The 18,496-nt window shown below is 42.0% G+C and overlaps 1 protein-coding gene across 1 annotated transcript; it reads left to right on the forward strand.

Moving 5' to 3' along the window:
* Positions 1-619: 619 nt before the first annotated feature.
* LOC138843461 (nuclear envelope pore membrane protein POM 121-like) lies at positions 620-6,992 on the forward strand. Its single transcript, XM_070047309.1, has 3 exons — positions 620-988; positions 1,072-3,041; positions 3,120-6,992. Exons 1-3 carry the CDS (start codon positions 620-622, stop codon positions 3,250-3,252), a joined length of 2,472 nt encoding a protein of 823 aa, XP_069903410.1. The 3' UTR covers positions 3,253-6,992.
* The last annotated feature ends 11,504 nt before the right edge of the window (positions 6,993-18,496 follow it).

The following is an 18,496-nucleotide window of genomic DNA, read 5'->3' on the forward strand; positions in this document are numbered from 1 at the left end:
ATTTATTCAGAATAAAACATTTAAACAGTATCAAGTGTTGATGATATAAATAAAACACTTTACAGATCAATTTGATGCTATCAACTAGAGTTGATGATTGCACCCTATGAGCCAGCAATTCCATTTCTCAGCACATACCCTAAAGGAAATTATTCACACACATAAGGAACCACAACAAAAACATTTATTCTATCCTTTTTACAGTAATGGCAAACTAGAAAATATTAATATCAGAGTGGTTACATTGTGACGTTCATACAACAGGACCATTATAAAGCGCTGAACTAGAGCAACACGAATCAGCTTGGATAAATCTCCAAAAACATAATTTTGTGTGAAATTAACAAAAGTTTTAAGCATGTAAAGCAATGTATGTATAATAAAAATACATTAGTTAGGGTTACTGTCAGCGTACACTATATAGCCTTACAATAATATATATTTTAATAAGCTTCATTTAAAAGTATAAAGTTAACTGAGATACTATACGAGTTAATCGTTATTAGACATTTAAAGTACTCAGCAAAATGCATAAAAGATGCCACCCCCAGCTCTCCTGGGCGGGGCATAGGGGAAGAGGAAGTGGGTGGAACGCAGTGTGCCTCTTTGTTCATTTGGAATGTGGGGCCTCAGCGAGTTGGCAGCAAAGGGAAGTCTCCCTGCACGGTTGCCCTCGACTCTCGACCCTTGTAGAAGGATCTTGAACTCACCCAGTCACGCCCCATGGGCAATAACCTGGGCCTTTCCGGTCCACCCCAGCCTGTCCCCTCGCAGGAGGGCAAGGACCAGCGGGAGACGCTTGACCGCCACCCACCCGGCCGCGCCCCGTTGCCGACGCCCCCCTGGCCACCAGGTTCCCCGCGGTGACCCTTCTCCAGGCTGCCAGCCCTCCGGGAGGCCTGCCCAGCGGCATGGTCAGACTTCGTTCAGTCGGTTTGGAATAGCGCCTCGCAGACGCTACCCGATCCAGCAGCCCCGGTATTCCCGTGTGGGTTGCCTACCGACCGTGTGCTGGAATGGCAGCCCCAAGAAGCCTGTGCTGTCTGTTCGTAACTCCAAGATGGTGTGTAGGTCGGGGACGGTGAGGGTACCCCTCTTGACCGCAGGCTGACTCGCCGCCCAGGACCTGGGCAGATCATCAGCTCCACCCAGCCCTCGCAGTCTGCTAAGGCTCTGGACCCCTGTGCCCCGCAGAGTGGTGCAGCTGCCCTCCCAGAGAGGAAGAGGAGGAGGAGCCCCGCGGGGGAAGCCCAAATCCTCCTGGCTGGCCGGGAGACTAAGGGAGGCTGTCCTGCTGGCCCTGGACAGGGGCAGTCAGCCGTCTGGGCCCCGCTGACCGGTCCCCAAGACTCAGACGCCCACTTGAGTAAGAGACCCCGCCACTCTTGTGAGAGCTCCCCGGAGAGCTCCACCACGGCTGGCATCCCTGTACCCGTCCGCAACGCCATTAGCAGCTCCTACAGCTCCACTGGCGGCCTGTTGCGTCCGAGGAAGCCGGGCCGGCCCACGTCGAGTGCCTTCTGCGGGCCGGCCGCCTCCTGCTCCAAAATACCAGAGAGGCCAGCAAAGGTGACTGGAGAGGAGGCGCTGGGGCCTCGCTCCAGTACCTCACCTCCCTTGGTGACGGACAGGGAGTCCCAGAGACGAAGAGCGGTAGGTGCAGCCGCGGAGAAACCAGGCTTGCGGAATTCCCCACCTACACCTGGCGGCTCCTGGCCGCATAAAAGGAAGTTTGCTGAGCAGCTTTCCGGGGGAGGGGACCTGGGCACTCTGCCTCCCGCGCCCCGGCTGGGCTATCCTGTCACTCTGGAAGATGGTGACATGGCAACGAAAGGTTCATCTCGGTGGCTTAACCAGTTCGTGGAGCACAGGATGGATGCTGCCCAAGAGTCTGCCCCCGAGAGCCCACCCCGCACTCAGCCTCCCAGCGCGCTCCCGCTGCCTGCAGCCAGCACTGCGCCCTCATCAGCTGCCTTCTGGGGCCGGATAAAGAGGCAGACTGCTCCGCGGTTTCCAGCCTTCCCAGAATATGCTGGAGTAGCAGCGACGGTGGCCCCTTTGCCTGCGAAGATAGCCCGCCTAATGGGCCCTGTTGACTCTTCACAGCCACAGCATCTTCCTGCCAACTCTTTAGGCCTCAAGCCCGCAGCCCCTTGTGTGGGACTGATCGCTGCTCCTGCTGTGATACTGGTCAGTGACACCAAATCCCTGCCAGCCCTCCGGGCTGAGACATCTGCCGAAGTTGCCACGCCACAGGGCCCGCTCCCTACCTCCTCACCACGGATGCTGCTGGACAAGCCACGCACCCCACCTCATGACGCTGTCTGCCCTGGTGGTGCTGCTCCTGAGAACTTGACAGCAGCCGTGCTCAAGACCATGTGTACCACCACATCTGGAAGTGAGAGTTCAGGCCCTTTGCAATCTGGCCCCACACTCACAACTCCAACTTCTTCCAACTCTACCATTGTGACGACGACCTGTACCTGTACCCTGAATTTAAAGCCGGCACCTATGTGCTTGGCCAAACACATTAAGTGGACCATTGCATCAACAAACACACCAGCCTCAACTGCTGCAGCCTCCGCTAGCCGGGCTCCAGCCTCAACTGCTCCAGCGTCCTCTCACCAGGCTCCTGCCACCACTAGTCGGGCTCCTGACGGTCTCTCCCCTGGTGGTGGTGCTGGTGATAACGACTTGGTCACAATGTTCAGCGCCATGTGCATGACTGCATCTGGAAGTAAGAGGAAGGGCCCTTTGCCATCTGGCCCCATACTCACAACTCCAATTTCTTCCAGCTCTACCACTGTGATGACGACAAGTTTAAAGCCGGCACCTGTGCACTTGGCCAAACACATCAAGTGGACCACTGCATCAACAACCACACCAGCCTCAACTGCTCCCGTCTCCATGATCCAGGTTCCTGCCTCCTCTCGCCCGGCTCCAGCCTCAACTGCTCCTGCCTCTTCTCACCGGGCTCCTGATGGTCTCTCCCCTGGTGGTGGTGCTGGTGATAACGACTCGGTCACAATGTTCAGCGCCATGTGCGTGACCGCATCTGGAAGTAAGAGAAAGGGCCCTTTGCCATCTGGCCCCATACTCACAACTCCAATTTCTTCCAGCTCTACCACTGTGACGACGACAAGTTTAAAGCCGGCACCTGTGCACTTGGCCAAACACATCAAGTGGACCACTGCATCAACAACCACACCAGTCTCAACTGCTCCTGTCTCCATGATCCAGGCTTCTTTCTAGAATATGAATTGTCATTTTAGCCTGGAAAAAACAGTATAATTCAACTTCAGTTATCTACAATGGCTGGAAGGTATGGATTTCTGGTGTGAATTTAATTTTGATTAATCAGAATCTTGGAGCCAGTGGTTGTGGCATAGCAAGTAAAGCTGCTGCCTGTGTTACCACGATCCCATATGAGTGCTGGTTCGTGTCCTGGCTGCTCTACTTTTTTTTTTTTTAATTTGAGAGGTAGAGTTACAAACAGAGAGAGGGAAAGACAGAGAGAAAGGTATTCCATCCTCTGTTTCATTCCCCAAATGGCCACAATGGCCCGATCTGGGCTGATCTGAAGCCAGGAGCCAGAAGCTTCTTCCAGGTCTCCCATGTGGTACAGGGGACATCTTGTGCTGCTTTCCCAGGCCATAGCAGAGAACTTGATTGGAAAAGGGGCAGCTGCGATATGAACTGGCACCCATACGGGATGCCAGCACTGCAGGTGGAGGCTTAGCCCACTACACCACAACGCTGGCCCTAGCTCCACTTTTGATCCAGCTCCCTGCTAATGGAGCTTTCTCACCATTTTAGCCTATCCTACTTACAATGGCCAAGCTCTGCCTTTCATCTGTGGTGGGCATTTTGTGGGAGAGGGTTTTCTGCTTCCCCACTCTCTGCAGAGGAAGGACCATGTATTGGGTCTCTCTCAGGTACAGGGTTGTTGTTGTTTACTCTTCTGTCAGTGAGGATGGATCTGTCCCTGGGTCCTGGGGTCAGCAAGTTTGATGCTTCTCTCTTAGTAGCTTAAGTCCTTTGCTCTGCAGGAGAGAAGGGTATGGGGAGGAGGATGGAACTTTTTATTTTTAATTCAGTGATGGTCCCTCCCCTCCTCTGTGCTTGTGCCATTGAAGTAGGCTTTCCAGTCTCCTGTTCAACAGTTATATCTTAATGTGCAGAGTAAAGGCCCTTGGAAAAGAGTCAGAGGTAATATGCATTTGGCCTGTTTGGGGCTTCAAGGGCCTGTAAGCTTTTTTTCTAGCCCACACTTGGCCTTTGACATTTTTAAAATTTTTTAAAGATTTATGTATTTATTTGAAAGTCAGAGTTACACAGAGAGAGAAGGAGGGCCGAGAGAGAGAGAGAGAGAGAGAGAGAGAGAGAGAGAGAGAGGTGTCTTCCATCCACTGGTTTACTCCCCAGATGGCCACAATGGCTGGAGCTGTGCCAATACGAAGCCAGGAGACAGAAGCCAGGAGCTTCTTCTGGGTGTACCATGCAGGTGCAGAGGCCCAAGAACTTGGGCCATCTTCCACTGCTTTCCCAGGCCATAGCAGAGAGCTGGATTGGAAGTGGAGCAGTCGGGCCTGGAACCGACGCCTATATGGGATGCCGGCACTGTAGGCAGTGGCTGTAGGCAGTGGCTTTACCTACTATGCCACAGCACCAGCCCCAGCCTTTGACATTTTATTAAATTTTGACTTGATTTTCTCTATTGTCTATCTGGTCTCTGCTGTTTCCTTCTTTTCCCTGCCGTAGTTGGAACAGTCTGTAGATCTTTTTGCTCCTGGGTGTGAATCTGCCCCTTTTCTGAATTCTGGCTATTTGGTTGCTACATGGTTTTAAGTCCTCATGTTTTTGCAGAAATATTACATGTTTGTTGTTTATCATTTTGCTGTTGTTTGAATGAGGGGTACACAACTTTTCCCCAACTTTTCAAAGGCTTCTCCAGCTTTTTAAAGGCTGCTTTACAACTTCCTAATGTTCTTTATAGCATCAAATATTCCTGTGAATATGCTGAAATAGAACATCTTTCATTACTTGGCCTGGTAGCATGATTAGACCGGTGTTGTAAAATGTCAATAAAAGAGTGCCTCTCCGCATCCTTCATGCTCTGGGGTTTGAATGTCAGTGCCATGAGGACACTGATCCCCTGAAGATGGCCCACTCTTCTGATGTCTTGGGGGCTGCAGGAGAGAGCAGGAGTCAATGCCATCAGAAGAATGTTAGGATCATTTAAAATGTGTTGAGTATGGAGTTCATGAAGTTTGTCAGTACATGTCATACATCTTACTTGATATGATTTTGAGTTTTGGGTCAACTAGTAAAGTCTTCATGGAAAAGATGCCTATTCTGTAAGATGTAGCAAGAGTAGGATTTCACTGAGTAAGGGCATAAAAGCAAGGGGGATAGGATGTGGAAACATATATACAGCTTTGAGGCATCACAGCTCATTCAAAGTATTGCAATTTCTAATCAGTAAGACTAGAACATAGGAATATGGTATAGGCAAAGCTAGACAGAGGGGGGCCTGTCTAGATAGTGCTTTATGTAGCAGGTCATGCTATATTATAGAGGTAGTATGAACCACCGGAAAAAGAGAAGTAGCAGTGTAGAACAATCAGTACTTATTCACGTTTGAGAATTTTGGGAGATGGATTGAGGTTCACAAAGAAATCAGTAGGAGGTTGTGCAATATTTCAGGTAAGAAGTGAGACAAGGAGAATGTATTAAATTTTCAAAATCCTAGTATCAGTTGTTGGGGAGTATAGATTCACTTGCCTGTTACAGGTGGGTAGCTTGGTAGATTTATTTTTGTATGTTTGGAAATACTGGTTCAATATTTCATTTGGATTAAAGTTAGAATGTATGTAGTAGTTTTAGCTTAGTTGAGCACACATCACAAAACAATCCCACAATTCAGTACATTTGTCAGTCTCTACCCAAGAGGGTAGAAGAACTAAAGGCCAAGTGTGTGTAGTGACTGCTAGCATTATAATAGGGTGTTAATATGATGCTCATTTTACTGTGGTGCTTATTTCATAAGCACCAAACTCATATCATGTGGAAAAATAAAATTAAGAAAAAATAAATACATCTTCTATGTTTAACTCTATATTTGATACTATATTTGAAGTAAAACTAAAATTCTTAAGAAATAAACAAAAAAAAAATACTCATGCCTTCCAGTTCCCAATCAGAGAGAAAACTAGTTGAGGAAAAAATATCAATGACCTGTAGGATAGTATTAAGTGATAATTCCATATATTATATAATTCCACATATTATGAATTCCCAGGAGGAAAGGAGAAAGACAATAAGACAAAAAATACTTTAAAATGGTCAAAAATTCACCAAATGTGATGGAAAACATCATACTAGGTATTACAATCTTAGTGAATGCAAAACAAAATAAATGCAAAGGGGACAACATCAGGGCACATCAAAGTCCACCTGATACCAACTGAAGTTAAAAAGCCAATCCGAAAACAGTCTGAGAAAAGAAGGCACATAACACACCACAGTACTTCAGATCACTCACAGGAAAATGTCATAAAAATGCATTTGCTGTGAACTTTTTTATATACATGCATACATCAATACAAATAATGACAGACTTTTCATCAGAAATAATGGAAACCAGATCATGAAATGACATCTTTAAACTGCAGAAGGAAAAAACTGCCACAATAGGCCAGCTCACTAGGCTAATCCTCCTCCTGTGGCGCCAGCACTCCGGGTTCTAGTCCCGGTTGGGGCACTGGTTCTGTCCCGGCTGCTCCTCTTCCAGTCCAGTTCTCTGCTGTGGCCCGGGAAGGCAGTGGAGGATGGCCCAGGTGCTTGGGCCCTGCACCTGCATGGAGACCAGGAGGAAGCACCTGGCTCCTGGCTTTGGCTGTAGCTGTCACTTGTGGGGGGGTGAACCAATGGAAAAAGGAAAACCTTTCTCTCTGTCTCTCTCTCTCTCACTAACTCTGCCTGTAAAAAAAAAAAAAAAAAAAAAAAAACAACAACAAACAAACAAACAAACAAACAAAAAAAAACTGCCACAATGGAACTCTGTATAGAGTGAATGTATCCCAACAGGTGGAACAAAGACATACCTGTGGAACAAAAACACAAATGATTTAAAGCGAGCTGCCCTCAAAAATCTCAATGAATGCTGTGACAAAAATAAAAAGTCAAACCACAGTCTGGGAGAAATTATTCACAATGCAAATATGTGGCAAAAGTCTTATATCTCAAATATAGAAACAACTCATGCAACTCACTGGTAATAAGACCTACCTTCTAACCTAATTAATAGGCAAGACTTGAACAGGTGCCTCACAAAATATTTATGAATGGATAATAAACATGTGGAAAAGTACTCAACATTACTAGGCATAGTCATAAAGCAAGTTAAAAATATGAGATGAAACTTCACACCCACAAAATGGCTAAAATTTAGATTGATAACCTCAAACATTAGGCAGAGATGTGTGACAATTTTGCACTGCTAGTGGGAATAAAAAATAGTACAGCTGGACTGGTGCAGTAGTGCAGTGGGTTAAGCCACCATTCTGACATCTATATTCGATTGCTGGTTCAAGCCCCAGCTGCACTGCTTCTGAAATCTCTGGGATGGCCCATGGACTTGGGTCCCTGCCTCCCATGTGGGAGACCTGGATGGAGTTCCTAGCTACTGGTATCATCCTGGGCCAGTCCTGGACTTTGTGGCCATTTGGTGAATTAACCAGGTGGATGGGAGTGCTCTCTGTCTTTCTATCTCTCTCTCTGGCACACTGTCAAATAAATTAAATCTTAAAAAAAAAAGTATAACCATTTTGGAGAACCATTAGCAGTTTCCTATAAGTGCACCAAAGACAAATTATGGGGCAATGCAAATATCCAGCCAAAAGGAAGACCAATGCCTCATTTCACCATCATCGATTGAATTTCTTAGTTGTAAAAATCTTGGAATTTCATCCAAAAACTAATTTTTACTACAATTTTTTAAAGATTTATTTAGTTATTTATTTGACAGGTAGAGTTACAGAGAGAGAGAGAGAGAGAGAGAGAGAGAGAAAGGTCTTCCTTCCATTGGTTCATTCCCCAAGTGGTCGCTAAGGCCGGCGCTGCGCCCATCCAAATCCAGGAGCCAGGTGCTTCTTCCTGGTAGCCCATGCGGGTGCAGGGCCCAAGCACTTGGGACATTCTCCACTGCCTTCCCAGGCCACAGCAGGAGCTGGCCTGGAAGAGGAGCAGCCAAGACTAGAACCCGGTGCCCATATGGGATGCCGGCACCACAGGTGAGGATTAACCAAGTGAGCCACGGCGCCAGCCCCTTTACTACAATTTTATCATTAAAACCAGTAGTAACATGCTGTAAATATGATATAATATAGAAAAATTATTTCTCAGGCCTGTCAGCAGCCAGCTTACTCCTGTGTTCAGTCTGCAGCTCATGTGTGATACTAAAGCAATGCAGCTGAAATCAGATTGGTAAAGGAACGTATTTTAAGAGTTCTTCGTTTACCTTAACACTTTCTTCCTTTAGTCTTTGTATTTTTTCTTATGTCTAGATCAAAGATGATTTATCACAGATGTTGTTGTACATGAATGGGGTTGTTATTCTGCCTTGTGAAATTTTAACAAGGCAAACTTAACATTTTGCTTCTTATTCATCCTTCAAGGTATGAAGAATTCCCAAAGAGAACTTTTTCCTAAAAGATTCATGGCCCAAATGGAATTATATAACTAAAATTAGCTATAGATACAATTTTAAAGGTTATTTCCTTGATATTTGAATGCTAATACAACAAATAATTACGAAGATTAAGTCTAATCTTTATGATAAAAATTATATTATTCTACCTTGTATTACTCAAAATTTCCTAAATATTTACCAGCTCTGATGGGAATTAACATTCTTTTTAAGGTTATCTAACTAACATATCCTCTCTTAACATTAGCTTCTGCTTTAACTCTCTTTCCTCATACATTCGTTGTTTGATGTGATCTAATTATTTTGCATATAAAATTAGCAGTTTTCACAACCATCATTAATTATTGTTGCAGTTTACTCTTGCAATTTTTATATTTATTTTAACAGACCTACAGACTGTCAACATTTAAAATATACTGCAACATTTCCCATTACAAATTTTTACTTATAGAATGCATATCAATATTGAATATCCAGCTAGTAACAATAGATGTAAATTTTTGTCTATTTCTTGCTGTTGGCATTGTTATGCCACTTCTATGCAATAGTAACCTTTTACACTTAGATCAGTGCTCCTGAAAATGTTTAGGGATGACTGCTGAAGCAGGTATTTGGCTAGTCAGCCTTCTGGGAGACCTGAGGGAGGCTCCTGGCTCCTGGCTACAGATCACTGAGGCTCTGGCCATTTCGGTCATCTGGGGAGTGAACCAGAGGATGGAAGACCTCTCTCTCTCTCTCTCTCTCTCTCTCTCTCTCTCTCTCTTTCTCTCTTTCTCTATCTCTCTATCTCTCTCTCTGCCTCTGCCTATGTGTAACTCTACCTTTCAAAAAAATGAATAAATCTTTTTTTAAAAAAAAAGTATATCACCAAACACTTTTATCTCTTGCATGGAACTTTCTGACATAGCTACACAAATACATGTATGAATTCTTTATCTCTAAACTCTTAATTTGCATGCTTACAGAAAAACATGGAAATATAGAGGTCCTCAATGAGTCATGCCGTGGCTGTTCTTGTTCTTATTGATAATGATGATATGTGCTCTCAACTCTCATCCACTGCCACTTAGAACACTTTAGGATAGCCACTCAAGCAAGCAGCACTCAAGTCCAAGTCCCATTTCCAAAACAGCCCCTCATGGTCACAGCACTTCTTCAGAATGAACTTGGGCAAAGTGGGCTTCATGGTGAATTCTGAGTAGAAGAATAAAAACAAGGTTATTGAGACACAAAAGTCATTGACATAGGTGAATAAGTCAAATGAATCATCTGGCTGGAATCAAAATAGTAAAAATAGAAAATAATGGAAAAATAGAAAGAGGAAAAGACAAAAATATTCACAATAGATTTGCTTACTGTGTGAACTATTTCACTTAAGGTAAGGTAGCTGAAATGATTGATTCAGAGACTAGATCATGCTTTTTAAAAAATAATGAATAATTTGCCTTGAACCTTCAAACCTTACTCATTATCAAATTGTTCAGCTCTCACAGAGTAATAAATGGATTTCAAACTTTTGGATCTCCAGGCACTGTCTTCAGATACTAAAAAATTGTTGATGATCCTAAGGAATTTTTATTTATGTGAAAAAAGAGGAAATGTTTAAGACTTTTCAGAAAATTATGGATATTCTTCTTTCATTCTGCAATAAAAGTTGACAAATGATAATTTATTAAAACGTTGGTTGCAATGTGGAATCTGAAACCAGGTTAAAATTACTGTCTTCTCTGGCACTTAAACCCATACCTAATTTTGTGATATCACATATTTAATCATTAAAAATGTTGTCACACAAAATTAAGCAGAACTTTCAAATGTGAACATATTTCTTTATACTATATTTTCAGAAATCACAGTCACTAGATTAGTTGATTTAAAAATCAACTTCATCAGTAAATGTTTAAGCAATGGGAAGCTATCAAGCTCATGCTGGCAGGTATAAGTGTTCCAAAAGTTCTAATTCATTCTTGAAAACTCAAATTTTGTCACTGGCAACAAATGGTGTCAATTAGCTTTCTTGATGTGACAGGCTCACTTTGTTCATTTTGGAGAAAGTGTCTTCCAGCTGCTAGTCATTCTTCAAGTAAAAACTGTTTCTAACAGTAAAAAAGAAGTAACTAGTTTATCCCACAACTCAGTCTATCAAGTGATTTTCCACAAGTCAACCATTGCAATTTGATATGCAGAAGTGCTTTATGCATACTTCTTGCTTTGTCACACAGCATATTTTATAAAATTGATTCCAGGGATGATATGTAATAAAGTATCTTTGAGGTTTTGTTGTAGATATCATTAGCTCAAACCAGATTTTCTATTTTTCTAACGTGTGTGATACAATGAAGAAGCTATTGCTACCTGTCTAGTTTGGGGTCACTCTTGATTTGTACCTGTCAGCCAACTGTTTGATCTATCATTCCTTTTTCATTACTGATCAAATATCAATAGAATGAAAAAAGCAAATGATGTCTTTGTACCAATAGAAAAATAGCTTTACCTCTCAAGTCACCTGAAGTGTCTTGGAGAAGCCCAGAGACCTATGGGCCATGTTTTAAGAATCTCCGGGCTAGACAGCCTTTAATTATACTGCTTTTGTTGTGACTTCTTAATCCTTTCCTTTTCATGAAAGGAATATTTTGTTCTTTGTTTCAAAAACAATGGAAACAAAGGCTATGAATTTGTATTGTTTTAATATAGTATAAATGCATGTGCTCTACATCTATAGAAATATGGAATTATCCACAAAGGTATTTTTTTTATTACAACAGTTTAGTATGAGCCAAAGGTTGGAAGCAATTCAGGTACCTAGTGATAGAGGATACGTTAAATAAACAATTATACAACTTCACAATGGAATGCTATGCAGCACTAAACAAAAAAGAGGAGGAAGAGAAGAAACAGAGGAAGGGAAGAGGAGGGGGAAGTAGTAAAAGAAGAGGAACAAGAAGAAAATGAGGTGGGGGAGGGTGCTTTCTACATACGTATTTGGAGATATTACCAAGATATATATATATTGTTCAGAGAACAAAAGGCATGGTACAGGGACAGGCATTGTGGCACAAGGGGTAAGACACCAATTGGGATGCCCATATCCCATGTTGGAACGCCTGGGATTAAGTCTCAGCTCTGCTTCTAAACTAGCTTCCTGCTAATGCACAGGGAGGTAGCAGGTGATGGCTTGAATACTTAGGTTTCTGCCACCCACACAGGGGACCTGGATGGAGTTCCAGCCTCCTGGTGCTAGACTAGCCCAGTCCCAGTGTTGTGGGCACTTGGATAATCTCTCTCTCTCTCTCTCTCTCTCTCTCTCTCCCTCTCTGTGTGTGTGTGTGTGTGTGTGTGTGTGTGTCTTTCTGTTGCTCTGCCTTTCAAATAAATATCAAGAAATAAATAGGCAAGATACCAAAGAAAAAGGCATATAGTATATCCTAGGCTTTCCATGTTTGTGCTCCCTCTGAAATTCATGTTGAAATTTCATAGTTAAAGCTGACCCCTTGATCTTAGATTTCTAGCCTATGAGTAAAAAATATTTTGTTTATACACTAACCAGTACCAGGTATTTTGTTACAGCCACTTAAATGGACAAAGGCAGGATGCTACCTTTTGTTATATGAAAGAAAAGAAACAAGAATATGCACTCCTATTGCTTGCTTTTGCATAAACATAAGAAAATAATAAAAGTGGTTCTCAAAAGGGGGTCTGGTAATAAGGAAGACAGAAACACAGGTGAAAGTTATACTTCACAATGTATACTTTGTTAGATTTTTAAAACTGTAGCACAAAAATGTATTACTAACATACAACAAAATAATTAACATGAAAAATATATAGCATGATCCTTTCATAAGGACACACAGCTAAAACTCTGGAGGAAAATAGAGTAAAAGATTAATAATACTCATCTGTGATTTTTGTTCATTTATTTCTCTTTAATTTAATTTTTATTTTCATTGCTCATCTATATGTATTTAGTGAGCTTTTGACAATAAATCTTTATTGCCTGTGAAATCTTCAGTGTTTTAAACAACTTGTCATCTCACGTCTCCAAATGACTAGTAAATAAATCAGGCAACAGCATAAACATTTTCAGTAAATTTAAGAAATCTCATGAATTCCTGGACTCCCGAGAAGATTTTCTCTACCTGTAATCTACTGAAGCATGACATCAGAGCCCAACACTTGGCACTGGTGTTAAAAGGACAAACAGCACAAATTACTCTCCAACTACCAAATGCTTTTTTTAACTTAACTACAATCAATTTATGTTTTTCCCAGAAATCAATTTTACTACCTAGTATCTAGTTAATGAACAAAAAGTTACACTGTACTCCATTCATATATATTTTTGTGTCAAAAAATCCACAAAAATATCTAGTTTTCATAGACTTTTACTTCCCCAAAATGATTTTTATTGATAGTCTCGTCTTTACTGTTTCAACTCATTTGGATTCTCTTCCAATACATGTCCACACATAAAAAAGAAAAGTGTGAAACTATTTTATTAGAAATATTGATTTTAAATTTAAAACCGTTGAGAATAAATTGCTTGTTTAAGAAAAGCCGGAGGGGAAACAGCGAGCCAGGGTGTACTGTGTAAATAAGCACCGTTAGAGCATGCCGTTCCCTTAACAATCTCTATGAGGAGATATTGTGCAATCAAGTGTAATTCACGTCTCAGAACCTCAGCCACAAAGAATAAAGAAACGTGTGGCACAGTATTGTCATAGCTGATGTCTGTCAGTAACTTCAATTCATAGCACACACATGATACCTGCACACTCATTATGCTTCCTCTTCATCAACTAAATACACTGCTGAATAAACATTTGGCCAGAATAAGATAACGGAACTCTTTCGGTAAACGTCTACAACATATTCTGCAGGGAAAAAAAGGGAATAATCCAAGCAGTCAATATCCTTGAGCAAACACTGGTCTAGCCCCAAAAGTCCTGTTAGTCAGTGGGCAGGAAAGATCCTCCCATGGAGTGTTCAAAGGAATCCTGCTCATGGAGTATCTTCCTCATGCACCCTTCAATACAGAGGTAAGTTCTGTCTCCAAAATACTTCCTAAGAGTCTACCCAGTCGAGGCGGGAAGACAGCACAGCCTCTTTAAAAAGGAAATACAGTGCTGCTATAAAACAATAATTCTTGTGTTAGTGAATGCTGTTAGCCTGGAATAGCAACCACTAAAAAAAATACAAAGGGACTTTCAATACTTTGTGGGAAAATGAAAACAAAAGGTAAGTTTATTTTGGTGTAAAAATTTGAAATCCACACATTTTTTTCATAATACACATTTTGCATGAACGTTTTGAAGACTTCTCATACATTCATTTTCCTGTTAGTTATCCCACATAAGTGAATATTACCACAACAGAAACCAGTATCTCAAAGCAATTTTTTATGTGAAAAAAGTAAGGGGTGGGTGTTTGGCCTAGAAGTTAAGACATCCACATTCTATATTGGAATGTCTGGATTCTGGGACTGGTTCTGGTTCTGCTTCCACTTCCAGCTTTCTGCTAATGCAGACCTTGGAAGGCAGATACGATAGCCCAAGTAATTGGGTCTCTGCCACCCACGTGAGAGACCTGAATTGAATTATCAGTTCCTGACTCCAGCCTGGCCCAGCCCTGGCCCTTGCAGGAATTTAGAGAATGAATTAGAGGATGAGGGTGCTGGTGTTCTCTTGCTCTTTCACTCTCCCCCGCTTCCTCCCTCTCTCTCTCTCTCTCACTCTCAAATAAATAAATTTAACAAAATAATTTTTAAATTGATTGAAGTATATCTCTGATTTTAAGAAATAAAGAGTAAATGGGGCCAGCACTGTGGTATAGTAGGTTAAACTATCACCTGCCATGCCAGCATCCCATATGGACACTGGTTCCAGTCCTGGATGCTCTATTTCCAATTCAGCTCCCTGCTAATGCGCCTGGGAAAGCAGCAGAGGATGGCCCAAGTCCTTGGGCTCTTGAACCCATGTGGGAGCCCAGAGGAAGCTCCTGGCTCCTGGCTTCAGCCTGGCCAGGCCTGATTGTTGAGGCCATTTGGGAAGTGAGCCAGTGGATGAAAGATCTCTCTCCCTTTCTCTCTCTCTCCCTCCCTGTCTTTCTCTCAATCTGTAACTCTACCTTTCAAATAAATAAATATTTTTTTAAAAAATTAATAGTATTACAAAAATAATGGCATTGTTTATATCTATGGGGACTCATGGAACTACTATAAATCCATAGAGTGAGGGTCTGGGGGTGTGGGCTGTTGGTTGCTATGTACAACACAACCACTAATGAATAACAAGGCTTTTTTCATTTTCTTTCATCTTTTTGCATTTTCTGTCTTTTGTCTGTTATTTGCTATTATTTCAACCAACTAACAATAATTGTTGCTTATGTTAGTTCTAGATCTCCCTAACAGAACCAAATGCTGATGCTCTAGAACAATGCTCAGAAACCTGGACAAATGACTTCCAGGAAAAACACATTATTATTCAAATCTAACTTCTGAAAAGAGTGTATTTATTTAATACAACCTCAAACTTTATGAGAACTGTTTCAACATTCCAATCTGCATCTTGTCACAGAAGGCAACACCATCATTGAGCTACAATTCTACCTCATGGTCTTCTCAAGGTTGTTATTGTGCTCACGAATGATTAAGTCAACCAGTTTCCCAGCGTGCAGGCTTCTCACAGCTGATAAGATGAGAGGCACTGGATGGTCTTAGAGCCCCAAGTATGGGGCCTTGCCCCAGGACCACTCTACCACTCGGTCAGTGCTCTCAACTTCTCAGGGCTTGTCCCTCTACCTGAGCTTGGAAGGCCAGAAAAACGGCCCCACCTGGAGCCCAATGTCAATCCCTCCACAAGCCTGACACACAAAGGATGGGAGAGGTCTTGTGCCCAGGAGTGTAATCTTTGGGTGAAGGATTGTGGTAGCTACAAACATCCATGCCAAGCTCCCCCTGCAGAGAGGAGATATGTGGAAGAGCAACCCATAAACAGGGTCAGGACCAAGTTCTCCAGACTCCAGATGAAAACCTAGCCTTCCATGTCATTTTGCTGATATATCCATCAAGGTAAGAGTGTGGAACACATTTTAACAATGTGTAATCTTAATGTGTAGCTTTTAAATGTTTGAACACATGCTATGTGTGTGTTCATTTGTACTCATGTGGCAAATCACCCCGATTCAAGTTCTACACCTTCTGTGAGGGCAAACAGGCTTTTTACCCTGATCATTGCTCTACTTCTAAGACCAAAAACAAACTGATGGAATGTTCAGTGAAAAAATCAGTGAAAAAAAAAAAGTTCCATAGTTTAAAAATAATTTGGGAAATGCTACCTTTTACAGTCCCCTTGGGAGGATTGATCACGCAAATTACCAATTTTATAGCTTTGAGATTCCTACTGTTTTAACAAGGAGCCTCTACTTCATTTTTTTTTTCCCTGAAGACCATCTCATATCTACTCTACAGCAGAAGACTTTAGGAATGATCAAGATCAATGTCTTATCTCAACCCATGCACTTGGGGAGCATTTCAAGAAACCTGGAATGAATACAATGAACCTTCAATAGAGTCCCAGATACAACTCCAATATTACAAAAAGCTAAAAAAATAAGTAAAATGCTCAATAAGAAAAAAAGTGATATTTTTCATGAAAAAATCAAGAATCTAATGATAGCAAAATTGATCCTTTCCTGGAATTTTTCTATCTAGGAATAATTAGACAGCAATGGAGAAAGAAAAAAGTTATAAACCTATTGTAGTAGATTTAAGGTGAAGAATAAATGCCCATAAGTTTTTACTACTCATTAAGTATATTACATACCAATTTAAAATGTATTTATTTCTGGATAATGTTGCCACTAATCTTGATTGAAGCAACCTATAACCAACTTTTAATGTAGGCATGGATATCCATTGCAATTACTACTAATGTTGATTATGATAAAACTTGTTATCAGTGAAGAGTAGGAAAATTGTAATACAGATATTTCATTTAAATTGTAACTATAGAAAAAAGTGTAAATGCAAATTAGGATTACTTCAGAGAGAAGCCACAAAAATCCTATGGAAACTAACTCTAAAGGTTTATTGGCTCCTACAGCTGGAAAGAGTATTGGTGTCATTGACCCTAGGAATAACTGAATAGGGGAACTCTATGTTCTCCTCTCTCTCTGATTCTTCTTTACCCTATTTCCTCTTCTCACCCCTTACTCCTCTTATTCCTATCTCTTTCTCTCCTTTTGTCACTGCTTCCTCTCCTTTTCATCCAGTTTTTCTCTTTGCACTGGTCTCCTTCTCTTCAATTGCAGAGTTTTTTCCTTAAGTCAGGAATCCTGGCAGCAGATAGCTCCAAGTCTTAGCATCACAACCTCAAAATCCCCATAGAATGAATGCCTCAAATTTCAGTACATAAAAACTCAAGACGTCTGGTTGACCTAGTTTGGGTGACATACCCCTTTACATCAGTTGCTAAGACCTAGAAGGATATTCTGCTGCCTGACTGCACCCCAGTGTCCCCACAATCACATCTTCGGAGTGAGGTAAATCCAAACAGGGCAGGTGCCCTTGCCAGAAGTAGGGATTAACAAATGTTTGACATATAGAACTTGAACCATCCCATGCAGGATGTAAAGGATTACAGTTTTGTAAAGCAACAGAAATTTGGCAACATATATCAAGAACCTGTAAGTCCATGACTGCCCTCCATGCAAAGAAAAAAACTCCAAACTTGAAAATCATATGCATCAAGAATTACACTATAATATTATTTATAATACCAAAATGTGACAATCTAAGGAATCTAAGAAATCCAATAAAAGGAAAACAAGTATATAGTATAGTACAATGTCAAGAATATGATATTGCCATAATACAGAAAATTACCTGCTGCCTGGAGCCTGCCTACCACCAGATCTCCTGACCTAAGGAAAAGGGAAAACTAACTAAATAAATATATATATACACATGTTTTCACATTCATATTTTCATTTTCCTATACTGAACATATATAATTTTTAAATTTTATTGAAGGTGAAGGAGACAGTCGGGGGGAGGGGGAGAGAGAGAAATCCCATCTCCTAGTTCATTACCCAAATACCCACATTGGGCAATAGCTAGGACTGGGCCAAACCAAAGTCACAAGGTGAGAACCCAATCCAAGTTTCCCTTGTGGGTTCCAGGAACCCAGTAACTTGAGCTAACTGCTAACTGCTAACTTCTAACTGCTAACTGCTAACTGCTAACTGCTAACTGCTAACTGCTAACTCCCAGGGTGCACTTTAGCAGGAAGCTTGAGTTGGGAGTCAGAGCTGGGATCAAACCAAGGTTCTCCAATGAAGCACACAGGTGTCTTAACTGCTAGGCCAAATGCCCACCCTGGACATGTAAAATTTTAATGATGAAAACCTATTAACTTCAAGACTTAAAAAAAAATCATAGGCTGGCGCCGCAGCTCACTTGGCTAATCCTCCACCTGCGGCGCCGGCACCCGGGTTTTAGTCCCAGTTGGGGCGCCTGATTCTGTCCCAGTTGCTCCTCTTCCAGGCCAGCCCTCGCTATGGCCTGGGAGTGCAGTAGAGGATGGCCCAAGGGCTTGGGCCCTGCACCCGCATGGGAGACCAGGAGGAAGTGCCTGGCTCCTGGCTTCTGATCAGCGCAGCACGCCAGCTGTAGCAGCCATTTGGGGGGTGAACCAACGGAAGGAAGACCTTTCTCTCTGTCTCTCTCTCTCACTGCCTAACTCTGCCTGTCAAAAAAAAAAAAATCATAATAACCTTAAAGTATTA

Source organism: Oryctolagus cuniculus, chromosome 8 (assembly GCF_964237555.1).
Source record: "Oryctolagus cuniculus chromosome 8, mOryCun1.1, whole genome shotgun sequence".
In the NCBI taxonomy this organism is placed as follows: Eukaryota; Metazoa; Chordata; class Mammalia; order Lagomorpha; family Leporidae; genus Oryctolagus; species Oryctolagus cuniculus.

Excerpts from the sequence above, each read along its gene's own strand:
- LOC138843461 (XM_070047309.1), top strand. The coding sequence starts at position 620 with ATGTGGGGCCTCAGCGAGTTGGCAGCAAAGGGAAGTCTCCCTGCACGG. Across the intron at positions 989-1,071 it reads AGCAGCCCCGGTATTCCCGT|GTCGGGGACGGTGAGGGTAC; the intron begins GTGGGTTGCCTA and ends GATGGTGTGTAG. Across the intron at positions 3,042-3,119 it reads GTCACAATGTTCAGCGCCAT|CTCTACCACTGTGACGACGA; the intron begins GTGCGTGACCGC and ends AATTTCTTCCAG.